The sequence below is a fragment of the Cheilinus undulatus genome, linkage group 10 (genome assembly GCF_018320785.1).
Source record: "Cheilinus undulatus linkage group 10, ASM1832078v1, whole genome shotgun sequence".
Lineage (NCBI taxonomy): Eukaryota > Metazoa > Chordata > Actinopteri > Labriformes > Labridae > Cheilinus > Cheilinus undulatus.
Window position 1 is genome coordinate 11,184,052 of NC_054874.1, and position 15,307 is coordinate 11,199,358.

Genomic DNA, 15,307 nt, shown 5'->3' on the forward strand with positions numbered 1-15,307 from the left:
GGAGTTTCAAGCTTCAGCAGCTGAGATGGGAGAGACTCTGCATACAACTGCTGCCTGGGTTCTTTACCAGTCAAAGTTGAATGAGAAAGTGGTGAAGAGAAAGTCACTGTTAAAGAAAACTCACATTAAATCTTGACTTGAGTTTGCCAAAGGATAGGTAGGAGACTCCATGGTCAAGAGGAAGAAAGGTCTTTGGTCTGATGAGACCAAAATAGTGCTTTTTGGCCATCAGACTAGATGCCAAACACTGCACATCATGACAAACACACAATCCCCACTGTGAAGCACGGTAGTGGCAGCATCATGCTGTGGGGATGCTTCTTGTAAGAAGGCTTGTAAAGGTAGAGGGTAAAATGAAGGTTGCAAAATATAGAACAATCTTTAAGGACAATCTTATTCAGTCTGCAAGAAAGTTATGGCTATACTTCAAGAATACAGTGAAAGCTACACAGAAATGCTTTAAAGACAACAAGGTGATCTTTGCTGTTCATCAGACCCATGTCCGATCTAAGGGACATGTGCTATCAGGGTAATTTTAGATAACACCTGGCTCTGAGCTGGATCTGGGATGAATTTCTTTTCTATCAGGCATATTTGCACAAAATTTGAAGTGAAACTAGCTTGGTTCCTGTTATTCTAGACCTGTTCTGGTCCAAAACTGTTACAGATTTGTCATGTGACTCCACACCAGATCAGGACCTTTGTGCAAAAAGATCCTAGGATGGAACTATTCCATCACTTTGGTCAGATTTTGCTATCTGGCAAACAGTGAACTCTGGACGTAGCACTCATATCTTTTAATGATAATTTTGCAATATATTGTAGCTTGCGTATATTTTGCTACATACTATGGCAGAATGTTGTCATCATCAGCAGCCAACAATCATTGTTCGTGGGCGTTGTAGATACTTCTATGGTTACAGCCGGCTCCACAAATCAGAGATGTTGCTGTGACACTTTAGAATTGTGGGTACTGCAGTCATCATGACTGAGACCACAATTAAAGTTGATATTTTTCTTAAGAGGAGGCTGATATCTTACAAAGCTTTTGTCGTCTACAGGAATACATACACTATACTGCTAAAAGGATTCATTCACCCATCCAAATAATTGAAATCAGGTGTTCCAATCACTTCCATGGCCACAGGTGTATAAAATCAAGCACCTAGGCATGCAGACTGTTTCTACAAACATTTGTGAAAGAATGGGTCGCTCTCAGGAGCTCAGCGAATTCCAGCTGTGATAGGATGCCAGCTGTGCAACAAGTCCAATCGTGAAATTTCCACAGTCAACTGTCAGTGGTATTATAACAAAGTGGAAGCGATTGTGAATGACAGCAACTCAGCCACAAAGTGGTAGGCCACGTAAAATGACGGAGCTGGGCCAGCGGATCCATTGTGCGCAGGGGTCACCAACTTCCTGCAGAGTCAATTGCCACAGACCTCCAAACTTCATGTGGCCTTCAGATTATCTCAAGAACAGTGCGTAGAGAGCTTCATGGAATGGGTTTCTATGGCCGAGCAGCTGCATCCAAGCCATACATCACCAAGTGTAGTACAAAGTGTCGGATGCAGTGGTGTAGAGCACGCCGCCACTGGACTCTAGAGCAGTGGAAACACGTTCTCTGGAGAGACAAATCGTGCTTCTCCATCTGGCAATCTGATGGACGAGTCTGGGTTTGGCGGTTGCCAGGAGAACGGCACGTGTCTGACTGCATTGTGCCAAGTGTAAAGTTTGGTGGAGGGGGGATTATGGTGTGGCATTGTTTTTCAGGAGCTGGGCTTGGCCCCTTAGTTCCAGTGAAAGGAACTCTGAATGCTTCAGCATACCAAGAGATTTAGGACAATTCCATGCTCCCAACTTTGTGGGAACAGTTTGGGGATGGCTCATTCCTGTTCCAACATGACTGCGCACCAGTGCACAAAGCAAGGTCCGTAAAGACATGGATGAGAGAACTTGGTGTTGATGAACTAGACTGGCCTGCACATAGTCCTGACCTCAACCTGACAGAACACCTTTGGGATGAAGACTGAGAGCCAGGCCTTCTCATCCAACATCAATGTGTGACCTCACAAATGCGCTTCAGGAAGAATGGTCAAAAATTCCCATAAACACACTCCTAAACCTTGTGGAAAGCCTTCCCAGAAGAGTTGAAGCTGTTATAGCAGCAAAGGGTGGACCGGCGTCATATGAAACCCTATGGATTAAGAATGGGATGTCACTTATGTTCATATACGAGTCAAGGCAGGTTAGCGAATACTTTTGGCAATATAGTGTATCATCATTCCGCACTCAGTTGGCATGTGGAAAGTCTACAAAGTATAATTCTGAGAACATGGCTAATAATCACTACAGCTATGGAGGAAATCAACAGGATTTTTACTTCCACAACCATTTAAATTTTAATTGCATTTTTCTCACTTTTTTGTTGTCTTATCTATCTATGGTTGTCATAATTAAGACAGCACGGTGTTTAAAGAAAAAGTGATGGCATAGACTGTCTTTTCTTTGAGTGTTAATAAAAGTACCTTTTATCCTCAGTGTAAGCCTCAGGCTTAAGGTAGCACAACATGAACGCTGACTTCATTTACCCTTATATTGACTGCGAGCTCTATACTGTACTTGTGTAGGAGGAGTGTCGGCCCTGTGGGCATGTATCCGCACAGACACGACTTGACTTTATTCGGTATAGGCTGCACTTCAGTAATAACATTAAACCTCTGATATTGCTTGTTGTGCTCTGTAATTCAGAATTAGAAACAGTTACCACAGAAAAAGAACAAAACTATTTAAATTTGAACATTTCAACTAACCAAGAGCCAAGCAGTTACTTTGTAGCATGACATCTTAAGTCAGCCAGGTCTGGTCAAAGGCTTTCTGCCAATTAAACTCAAAGGCTTTTTGTAAATGCCTTTTGTGTTATTTTCAGAGAAAAATGTCTTGCAATGGAAATTTCAAGTTCAAGGAAAGCATCTTTAATGTCAAGCTTTTGAACTTTCTTTCTCAATTAAAAGTACAATCACAGCGTTACCGACCTAAAAACATTGTTTTCTTTTAATTAATTTTCATGCAGGTTAGCGATAGGCTCAAATTAATTCCTGCTCACTTTGGACGGCAGTTGAACGCTGTGAGAATATTCAGCTTCCACTCACCTTTCCTCTCCACAGAGGAAACCTCCTACTGGTATTAACCTGAGCCTTCCCACAGCCCAGAAAGAAAAACACAGCTGCACTGGCAAGGGGGCTGTCAGTCATCTAGTCCATTAAGTGCATAACTGTTTACAGAGCTCTGCACTGAACTGCACATAAATAATTTAAACTTGATCCTAGGAGAGTTATTCACCGAGTTTCAAAGTGTGCCACTGCTCGGTGCTGAATATCATATTTGTGGGGCCTCTTAAAGTTACAAAGTACAGAGCGTATAAAATATCATTTTACCTTTGTTTTTACTCATCTAGATGCTTCAAATATCTTTATCCAGCAGAGAGGAAATGAGCAACAATAACAAGCACAGCACAAACAAGCTCACTCGTTCCCTCAACACATAATAACAAAACAATCATCAGAGCTGACAGACGTAGGGATCCGACTGTTCTATCTTACTGAATCGACCGTCTGGCCTCTCAGATAATATTGTATAGGACTTCCTTCTGTATTTGCTCTACTCCCTGCTCAAACTTTTGAAGGGAAAAAGCAGACAATGGTTTGTGCACTGAGTACATCCCATATTGTCTCCCCTTTGAGAGCACCTTGTTTTGAAGCCCTGTTGGCTGATAGGCACTTTGCTGGGAAGAATGTGGAAGGAAAAGCTTTGAAAGCTGAATATGGATGAATAATTAATGTATCTGACTTGGAAGAACAATAGTATAGAATGAAAGAGAAACACTAACATGCTGCTAACTGTAAAAAGCTGCTGCGGGAGAAAAGAAAAAAGAGGAAAAGCAGGAACCGAAGGAGAAACCTCCAGGGTGAGGAGAGGGCATCCAAAGTGCCTTCAGAAGAATCCAGTAACCATGGGCTAAACCTACTGGTTCCATGAGGTTTTATCTTTTTCTAACGTTTCCCCAGAGCTCTGTGGGATTAACTGAAGAACCCCCTTACTGGTACATGCTTTCATGTTGTAAATAAGCCTTTTGAACTGAAGATTAAGGGTAAAAAGTACAAAAATGTATAAAAAGCAGATAGTAATGTCAACAGTAGTAACATCCACTCATGCCACTCGGAGCTAACCATTCTAGAGATCCTGTTACTTTAGGCAGCGGTCTACACATAAACAAACATCCATGATACACACTTTCAGTTAGCTTTGATTCATCTCTAACATTTACTACAAAAAATACAAAATAGCAGCTTCCATGTTTGACCATAAACTGAAAAAAAAACACAAAAACTAACAATTAAAGTGATAATGCAAGATGAAACAAATACTTTTTAGACTTAACCACATTCATAGATTGATACTTCCTGTCCCACATTAATTTCAATGACTGGTTTGAACAGGGCTGATGTGGCTATCTCATTTCAACTTCAAACAAGCTCACTTGTCAGTCTTGCAGTACATAACAACAACTGAAAAGGACACCAAAACCGATATGTGTTCCTCTATCATGCCTAGTATCCCATACAAGACCAGTGTTGGGCATGTTACTTTTAAAAAGTAATTAGTTATAGTTACTAGTTACTTCTCCCGAAAAGTAACTGAGTTAGTAGCTGAATTACTCCACTATAAAAGTAACTAGTTACCAGGGAAAGTAACTATTGCATAACTCTTTTTTTAAGTTTAAATATGTCTAAGAATTTGGATTTTTTCTAAGCAGGTTTCACAAGCCAGTTGCATAGAGTATAATTGCATAGACTTACACGAAACTTTTAACAGTTATCGCACCCCAACATTCAGTTCAGTCTGTGTCACAAGTTTTTGTGAAGCTGGAGCAGAGAAATCCAGCTTTAGCTGCTTGGACGATGTGGCGCTGTGCCCTTCTTTGTTAGCGGAGCTCACGTTAGCTACACCTGGCCTACTATCATCATCAACAGTGTCAACAACGGTGTTTTTGGCCACTAGTTTTGTAGAAGCGTGTGTCGTTGAGAGATGCTTCATAAGATTAGGGCTGCTTACAACAGACGTGGACAAACACTTCGCTCCGGGACATATTGTACACTTCACATGTACGTTCTTGCCTTTTACCTCAAGGAGAATAAAGTAGTGTCTGTACATCCACTTTGAAAACGCCAATTTCCCTCCAGACTCGCCACTGTTGCAGCTTACCTCTGCTAGTTTGGGTATGTGGGGCTGCTGTGTGTGTGTGTGGTTTGTGTGTAAACTGAACACTGCCTCTGACTTGCCTACCATGAAAGCTTACTCTACCTTAGCCAATCATCATCACTTATGCGGTTGTCTCGCCCCTCCCTCTTCCCTCTCCAAAGAAAAAATAGACAGTTTTGCAGCTCCTGTGGCTGAGAGCCAAGTCGGATGACAAGAACTTCAATGAGTAGCTTTAGTTTATAATGAGCCCCATTTAATTGTCGGTACAGAAACGGCATTGTAACGATGGAAACAGTAATTAGTTAGATTACCCGTTACTGGAAAAAATAACGCCGTTAGTAACGCCGTTTATTTTAACGCCGTTATTCCCATCACTGTACAAGATACGTGGAGATGGCGAACTACAGGCCTCCAACTGAGTCAATTACTTCACTCATGGTGCAAAAGTGGTTAATAATCAAAGGTGTTCTGGGAAAAACAGATTTAAGGATGGTTGTCAAACAATTTAATAACAAGACTAGGTTAAAACCAAGCAGAGTGTTGGTTTTTGGGATGTGAAATTGAAAACATAAAGCCCTGTCGGCAGCCAACAGTTAACTTGACACGCCAGATCGACTGTTTCAAATATCCAATGCATGGATAGATTTCACATACATCTGGGAAAGCTCCCTTAGAAAGTGTTTGGGAAGGGCAGGGCTTTCAAAAAATTCTCTGAAGGTGATTGGAGGAATGTTCTGTCTGTCACATTCATGACGGGCCAACCAGAGCGACAAGGCAAACCTAGAAAAGCACTAGCCCTATCTCCCTATAGTAAAGACTCCTTTAAAAATTCCTGCATCCAGACGGTGATCCGGATCAGTCCCAAAATCTAATCAGTTGTTCCTTATGCCATTTCTGACATTTCCTGAAAATTCTATCAAAATCCGTCCAGAACTTTTTGAGTAATGTTGCTAACAAACAAACTAACAAACAAACTAACAAACCCTGCTGATCACATAACCTCCTTGGCGGAGGTAATGATGCTGGAAGCAAGCGCTTCTCATGAGCTGACAGGCTACTGCTGCCAAAGACTGTTAATGGCGGAGCTTCTTGGTGAATAAAACTGGTGTTAAGCCCAGTCATGCAAAAATGTCTTCTCTGCCAAGACAATCCTGTGGTGTGGCTCTTAGCTCTTGTGTTTTAAAAGAAATATGGACCAGTTCATATTAAACTGCTGCTTTCCGACAGCTACATTTGAGCTAACTGCTACCACAGCAGTCATTGGATGCACCAGCAAACCCAAACGTAACCATTGCAAACCCATGCCAGAGCAGACCGAGGAGAAGAGTGCCAACATTTTTTCTGTCATGAAATGCTTTTAGTGTTGTTCCTGCCCTTGTTTTAATAAAGAAATGTCCAGCTTTGACAAAACTGCCATTCTGGCTAAGTCTGAGGTAATCACTCCACTAGCAGCCATAGTATACAACCACTCACTCAACTAACCACCCCCCACACACTCTCACAAATTCATGCTAAAGCAGGTCGGCAGAAAAAGCAAAAAATATCTTTCCTATCACAAAAAGCTTTAACCGCCTCATTCTCCTTGAATGAAGCTGATTGGTCTGAGTTTGGCGCAGATGTTGTGGATTGGAGCTTTTCAAGACAGATTCTCCTGATGACAGAGACGGAGTCTGGCAAATCCATCTGCTTTGCAATATTAAAATGGATAAACATCTTTATTTTTCCTTAGTTAATGAGGTAAATCCTCAAGAAATTACCAAAATTTCTCTGCTGTTAATGGAAATAGAATATAAAATGTATGCATGCTATTTTGCAACTTTGCACTATTTAAGCATGCTTAGTCCTGTCTCTTCGTCCAATCATTTTTTGTTTCATTTACACTTAATGTTTAAGTTGGAGATGTAAGTGTCATTGTTAAGAACTCATTATCATACAACTAACTACACTGAAAGTTCAAAACTTTATTCAGTTTTATTTAAAGCTACTTACCAATCTCAGACTCCATTTTTTGGAGGAAAAAAAAAAAAAAAAAAAGCTTTTCAATAATATTTTTCCCTTCTTGGTTACTGATGAGGTTAACCCCAACCCCTGGTTTCCTGTTCTACTTCTTCATCTTTTTAGCTAACCTACTAAAGGTGTACAAGGCAACTGAAAGGTTTTATTCTACAAATAATAATGCAAATGATAATAGCCCCCCAGTTAGCTTGCCATTGTATTTTTAGGGCTGTCGAGATTATTCAAATTAAATTCAAATAATTAGGATCCACCATTAGTGCACTTATATTTTTCAATTGTGATTAATCACATGCTTTACTGTACATTGCTGTGAAGGCCATGGCATCATCTCCCTGCAGCCACGGTGATTCAAAATCCACCCACCACTGCTCTTTGACGCCTCGTTTCAATTCAAAAAATCTCACAGACAGCTCAGAGGACAAGTCAGAAGTCAAAATGATCTCTTATTTCATTTTCAATCTGGAGAAAAATCGAAAATGGCATGAAAACAGCTTAAAATGCAAAATAGTGGAATTTTAAAATTTGATAAAAAGAGTGCGATTAATCAGGATTAACTACAGAAAGTCTGGGATTGGTGATTAAAGATTGAAATCTTGGCAGCCCTAGATAATACAGCATCCTTTTACAGATTAAATAAAAAAAAATAATAATAATAATAAATGAATAAATTACAAAATGTAAAAAATAAAAAATAAAAAGTAAAAAGTGAATAAATAAAAGAATAAATAAATGAAAAGTGATGAGCAGCCCATTGGAATATATTTTTAAAAATGTTATTAATGTTTTTTTCTGCCCCCATCAGGTGTTTCTTGCTGAAAAACTACATCCATCACAAAACTAATGAAAACTCAAATGAAGCATTTTTGCAAAAAAAAAAAAAAAAAAAAAAAAAAAAAAGAAACCCAACAGTGAAAACCAATTAAATGAAACTGAAATTTAAAAAAAGTAAATAAAAATAAAAATAAAATTGAAAACTTCAGAACTATTCTAGCCCTGGTGTGTGGTTTCAGACACAGCCCATTACCATGATCTATTCGGATTGTGTCTTTCAGCCTGTGCATAGTTAACTGTTTTACCCTCCTCTCACTTGCTCCAGGGACTCATATTCACAACCATTTCATGGCACCGGCGTGTGTTCAGGTGCAATAATTTACTTTTATGTAACTTTATTTGTTTGAGCATACTTGGAATAATTAGTTGAACAACTTTCACATGCACGCTTACCCCTGGGGTTCTTGTATTCTTGGTTGTTCATTTCTGGTTCTGAATACTGAGTAGAAATTTATCACATTTTGTGCATCTTCACATTTTCTAACCCGAGGCGATATGTATACACCCACCCATACAGTGCAACCATGCACACCCTGCCATGTTATCCTTTTTGCATGGTTGGAAACTTTGGTATCCTGGAGATACAGCATCTTCAAAAATCCTCTCACCGTTCAAATCGGATAACCCATTCTGTCTCTCCCTCAAACACCCACAAGCACGCACACAATCGGTTCGATATAACCCCTGATAGCACAGCACTCAAAGACACACGCAAACAGTCACACTCGCACACACAGCCTATAACATCTGTCTAATCTTCTGTCGAACACGGTGTATAGAGCTCAGACCAGCGCTGAGGCTGAGTTAGGGATGATGTCGAGGCAATAAAGGGCCTCAGGCTCTCAGTCCAGCTCAGAAGGAGAGGCATCCTCCAGTCAGACTCCCAGTAATCCTCTGAAATGTGAAATCCTTCACATTTTGGCTGATTTCAACTTGAAAATTTCACTATATGAGGATGTGATAACTCTGAATGCAACCTTTCTTTATGCAGATTATGTGGATGTTAGAAGACAAATAGTGAAGTCAATGCAATTATGCAAGCTGCAGCAGGAAAATGTGTTTGTTTTTGCATACAAGCATATAAAGAGGCTGAAAATCATCTGTTCTTACCTGTGTCTGGTGTCCCGGTTCCTGATAATGACACACAAAGGAGAGAAGAGAAAGAAAAACACAATCATTTCTGATGCTAACGAGAGTCGCTCAGAATTTCACAGGCTACAGTGAGTCAATTTTTCCTTTATAAAGTAAGATTAGAGTTGATTTAGTCCTCCACATTGTTTCACATTAAATATTAACCTAAACAGGAAGCTTTTTGGCATTTCCTCCCAGAGGACAAGGAAGTATCAAATACAGACACTAAGAAACCTCTGTCTGAACCAGAAATATTAGTCAGGGATACAATAACAGAGAACGAGAGAGTAAAGTTACATAAGGAGAACACTTTACAGGACAAATGACTGTGCAATCCCATCGAGATTCTACGCTTGAGAAAATACAGAAATAGAAGATGTAGTGCCTGCAGCGTGGTAGGAGATATCATCGCCATAATCCACAAAAAAATCGTATCTTTGTTTCATGCCAAGGACTCTCAGCCTCCCTCACATCTAAAGAGGTAGATTAGAGTCTATGATGTCTGACACTCGTACATTCTGCTTTGCATGGAGACAAACTTCAGAATTTGCTCAATTGAGATCAAACAGATCACAACCCCAGATGCCAACTACACTAATGCCAACCATGCTAATGCCTTACTAACCCATATCTGCCAAGCTAATTTTGTTTTAATTGTGCTCGAGTCGATCCAAACCCACTGTGGGAGAGCCCCAAAAAGATCAGTGTTTTCTCTTATCACACACAAATCATAATAAAGAATCTCACTTGAGTTCCAGTATGGTTCTGGTGTATCCATCAGGGTGGACCCTGCGGATGAAGTTGAAGTCCCCTACGTAGAGAGAGCCGTCAGGGCCGCTGGCGAGAGCCACAGGGGCAAATAGCATCATGTCGCGAGCGGCTCCATTGCAGCTTGGACTGCAGGGAACGCTCCGGTAAAAGCCATTCCCCATCACAGTGCTGATGACTGGGGGCTGCTGGGACAGGAAGACGTTTTCTCCATTCCCTTTGTGAAGAATTCCTGAGCAGAAGGGAGAATGTAATTAACATTAAGGCATTAAGGCACTAATGCATTAATCATGATGTGATTAATGCCCATAATTAACGCGTTGATTTTTAAATGCAATCAGTCACATTCTTTCTCGGCACCTTTAGCACGCTTTGGCTAAGACACTGTTTGTTTAAAACAGTACAGAAATTCAAAATGAAACATGGAGAATTTAAGTGGAATTTTAAATGTGACAAAAGGGAGATTAATTGCAATTAACTCCTGAAAATAATCATATAACAGCCCTCCTTTTTATATATATATCTATATAATATTATCTCTTATTGGTTTTCTTATCTTATTCTCATAACAATCTATAACTTTATAAATGAAGATTGATTGGTGACTGGTCACCAGTCAATCGCAGGGCTGACATAGAGAGACAGACAACCAGGCACACTCACATTCACAACTACGGCCAATTTAAGAGTCACCAATTAACCTAATGAGCATGTTTTTGGTGGTGGGAGGAAGCCGGACTACCCGGAGAGAACCCACATGTACATGGGGAGCACATGCAAACTCCGCTCAGAAAGGCCCTGACCCTTCTTGCTGTGAGGCAACAGCGCTAACCCCTGCGACGCAGTGAAGCCCGGTTAGTTCATGCAAGACATGAAAGTCATACACCCCGCTGATCCTAACAATCACCTCCCAGCTCCTCCAGCCAATAACAGCTCTTTCTCTCAAAACAGTGGTCCATTTAAATATGACACACTTCTGACTAATCCCTGTTTGCATTAATGCTGATGCACCAAGCTGCTGCTTATAAAGCTTCACCTCCACCCCAGCCTCCTTCTTTATAGAATGAAGCTGTAGCACCCTCATATTTAGATTCATGCTACTATGGATTAGTTGCTAAGCCCAGATCAGTGTAGGGCTGCAGTAATGATTGTCCTTCTGGAATTTTATCCCATCTCCACACAAGATCGCTGGAGCTCAGTCACATGATCATCGGGTTCTTGGGTATCCTGTCTCTGAGCTCTGCAAGCGGCTCCTTTGACCTCATGGCTTGGTTTTTGCTCTGATATGCATTGTCAGCTGTGAGGCCTTCTATAGAGAGGCGTGTGCCTTTCTAGATCATGTCCAATCAATTTCATTTATCACAGGTGGACTCAAATCAAGGTGAAGAAACATCTCAGCAAAGATTGGGAGAAATTGAAGGTACCTGAGCTAAATTTCACGTGTTGCTGTGAAGGGTCTGAATACTAATGTAATATTTCAGTTTTTTATTTTTAATATATGTGCAAAAATGTCTAAAATTCTGTTTTCACTTTGCCATCAAATGTATGTGTTTACACGTGGACTGATGCTTCTCCTGTTGTTCTGCTTTATTACTCTGATGTTTTGTGTGCAGCACTTGGAGTCCGAGACAAATTCCCCTAAGGGGCCAGTAAAGTGTATCATATGGTTTGGTACTTGATCATATCAGTCCTTATTGTGTCTAAGTTCACTGTTTTCTTTTGTTAAATTTCTGGGTGATTTTCTATTTTCTATTTGTTCATACGACTTGAACATGACCCTGGGAATTCTACATCTTGACAGTTACACGAAAACATACCTTTGATGTTTTTTCCTTAACGATGAGGACACTGGCTGTCCTTAATTTACCAGGAAAAGCTAAAACAGTGCACAGGTGTGACATCTGTTCTCACCGCTGTGTATGTTGAGGGCGTGGTGTTTGTCCAGGGACCACCCTCCCAGATTCGAAGGGATGAGTTCAAATCCCTGCATTAAAGCCGTCCTCCTTTCCCATTGGATAACACCAGGACATGACTCGTACTCATAGCCGACAGAAACTGAAAGAAAAAAAAACACACACAGACAGGTAAGAGTTATGAACAGAAACCAAGGTTGGTGTTTAAGTCCACAGGTGTGAACTATGAAAAAAGAATAATGAGTAATCAAGGTGTGTTATGATGGTGGCTGTCTTTAACCAACCACGGCTGCTATAGATGCACACTTAACCTGCATGAGGTTTATATTTAGAGTTTTTACGTGCCACCCTTTCACTTTTTCCCTCTCTTACAGGCTTCCCTGACTGTTGTATTTTCACAAATGAGGGGGAAAACTTTATTTTGGAGGGCTTGTTCAACCTTTAAAATAAAATGCAGCAGCACAAAAATGATAAAAACTGAAAGCACAATGTCAGCTTTATTGCTGCTGCATTCTTCTCTTAAAATATTTCACAGTAGATACAGAAAGCCTGACCTTCCTCCATTATTCTGTCTCTCTTTTTTTAACCCGTTTGACTCGGAAAAATGAAACTGTTATATTCTGACAATGATTTACACTTAAAGTTGTTGAAGTCCAGCAGTGACAGACCAGAGGATCTGTCGTTTTCAGACTTGGGCTAAACAGCAGCTCATATGCTGCACAAAAATGTCATTTTAGCTCACCATGGATTATAGGACATGTGAGGCTTTGGCCCTGCTGACACCATGCATTAAGATCCCTCCCTAATTCATATTCATATTCCCTCCCTAATTCATATTAGCCCTAATGCTAGGTGTGAACAAACTCTGATGTGTCCAGAGGACATAGCGAGTCCACAATAGTCTGGAGGTGTCAAAGCTCATTTTTAAAGGGCTACAGGTGAATCTTAAAAATCAGAGTATGATGAAAAAGTTTTTTTTTTTTTTCCTGTGATTTAATTCAAGATTTGAAATGTCCTTTTTTCTAGTTTCATCTCATAAAAACTGAAATATTTCAAGACTTTTTCCACTATCTCAGAGTGTTAGAATATCACATCAGTCAAGAAATAAACAATGAAATAAAGTGATTAATAAAAAAAAATGTGAGGACGATGCCTTCTCCACCAGTTGAAAATGATGATGCCTGCTCTCATTAGCTGTTTTGGGAATTCTGTTTGAGGCGGTTTAAACAAAAATCTATCAAATCAAACATGTTTGATATTTACGATTAGAGGTCAGGGAGACTCAGACATGGAAGGGAGCAGTAGATCATTTCAACAGCACACTTGAGGATTATTCGGACAAATATTTGCAATGTCTTCAAATCGGGACACGTCTCACCCCGAGTGTGGGGAAAAAGTCTGGTTGGGCTTAAAATCGTCTAGCGTGTGGCCAGTCCTACTTGTTTGTTTATGCCAAAAAGCAAAAGCATATTTGACAAGTAAGATCCTGGATCTGGAGACGACAAGCCAACTAGGAGCAGTAAAATAATTGCCACACATTTGAGGACTATTAGGACAAATAATCAGTTACAACAAGCCTCAAGAAAGGTCACAGGGAGAAAAACTGAGGCCTAAAATCAGGTTTTAAATTCTATAGTGTGCAGCCACTCTTCCCCCTCATTCAGCAGGTTAGACAGCAAGAGAATTACACATTGTTGGTATTCCCACAAACTCAAGCACACACAAGCACACACATTCCCCTCACGCTCTTAAAAATATACTGAGTGGGGAGAGGGATGAAAGGCCCGTAGCGAGACCTCATCAGTGTTTGTGTTTGAGAGAGATCAGTGAGAAGTGGAGGCGTAATCAGGAGGAGCCTGTCTTTATGAAGGAGCCCTAGAATTAGCTGCTTGGCCTCTTAGTTGTAATGATATGCTGTGCAGTTTCCCACTACAACTAGCAACTATCAAAAGCTTTTGTTGGCTTGGCAGGATTAAATGTTTTCAGATATTCACTTCTTTAGACTTAGAATACATTTAAAGGCACAAAGCAGAAGGAGCTCTTGAAGATGTAAACGCTAAAAAAACGTACATTCATGTCAACCGAAATCACACAGAAAGATGAAAAAACATGCTAATGACCATTGTCAGTGTTTAAAAATAAGTTAGTTTACTGATGAGGTGTACCCAGGAACAATCTTTCAGGACTGAAGTACCTTCATCTCATTCTTTCTATTTTTACTGCTATATTCACCCTGCAGGTTTCCTCAGACTTGTGATTATCTGACTCTGCAATACATTATTATAGATGAGACTTAAACACCAGCAGCAATCAAAATGACAGACAGCAGTGAAACAGGCATTTTATATTTGCAGTCATATGCAGTAATAGAGAACTGCACTTTTTCATTTGGTAGTTTTAAAAGAGGGATCTCCTTCCTACATGTTTTGCTGCCTTTGTTAAAAGCTGCCCTAATTATATTTTTAGGAGGAATTAAGGGTTAGCAGAACATGTAGTAAAGAAAAAACACTTTTCCACTGTATTAAGCTGTTATACTGACTGTTAGCCTACTTGAGGATCCAGCTAACCAAGGGAAACAACACTATACTTCAGATTCAGACAACTTTATTTATCCCAAAGGGCAATTCAGTTTTCGCAGTCTACCCAGACCATACATACAATCACAAACAGCAAACAGAGACAATAATAAATATAAGTCAGTACATGACAGAGATGCTCATTGACACATTGACCCTCGTATGACCCTTTAAGTAGTGACACACTCAGAGTCAGGCAGATTATAATGCACATTTAAGAATAGCAGCAGATAAAAAGAGAACATAAATAAAATACCCAAAGGTGCATGTACTTTGCTCTTTGCACCATGAGTCTGGACAGCTGAGACATGCTTAAGTAAGGTCACTTTCACATTTAAAGTTAGCGATACTCAGTGCAATTCATGGCTGAAGCTAACATTTTCATTTGGCTTGGATAGCTTTCACATTGCATTTTGTCAAAGGCAGGTCAAATGTTGTGTAACATATCCACCCGTCACTAGCCGGGGCCGTAGTTCCGGTCAGTGGCTGCTGCCATATGGCCTTAGGTTGCACTATGACCTGATGCAGCCTAACAGTGAGGAATTGCATCTCAGAGTTGTTCAGTTTGTCTGCATGTTGAAGCTGTATCATCTTGAACAGGCATATCAGCAGGAGCAGGTGCAACCACATGCACAGGCATGTCCATGTAAACCTGCTGGTGTTAGCGATGCTAACATTAGCCACGCACTGCAAACCAATTCGACATCAATTGCAGATGCTATGATTCTGTGTTGAGCTGTGCTTTTGCAGAGTATCCAAGTGCATCGCAAAACATTTAAATATCATGAAAAAGTTCATTTTTTCCCTGTG

The 15,307-nt window shown here is 40.3% G+C and overlaps 1 protein-coding gene across 1 annotated transcript in view; it reads right to left on the bottom strand.

Moving 5' to 3' along the window:
* Positions 1–15,307, bottom strand: part of tenm1 (teneurin transmembrane protein 1) — a 351,544-nt gene that overhangs the window by 77,799 nt on the left and 258,438 nt on the right. The window contains exons 19-21 of the mRNA XM_041797861.1: positions 11,920–12,063; positions 9,988–10,240; positions 9,220–9,240 (exon numbers count right to left, since the gene is read on the bottom strand). Coding sequence (XP_041653795.1) covers positions 9,220–9,240; positions 9,988–10,240; positions 11,920–12,063 — 418 coding nt within the window. The remainder of the gene's footprint in view (positions 1–9,219; positions 9,241–9,987; positions 10,241–11,919; positions 12,064–15,307) is intronic.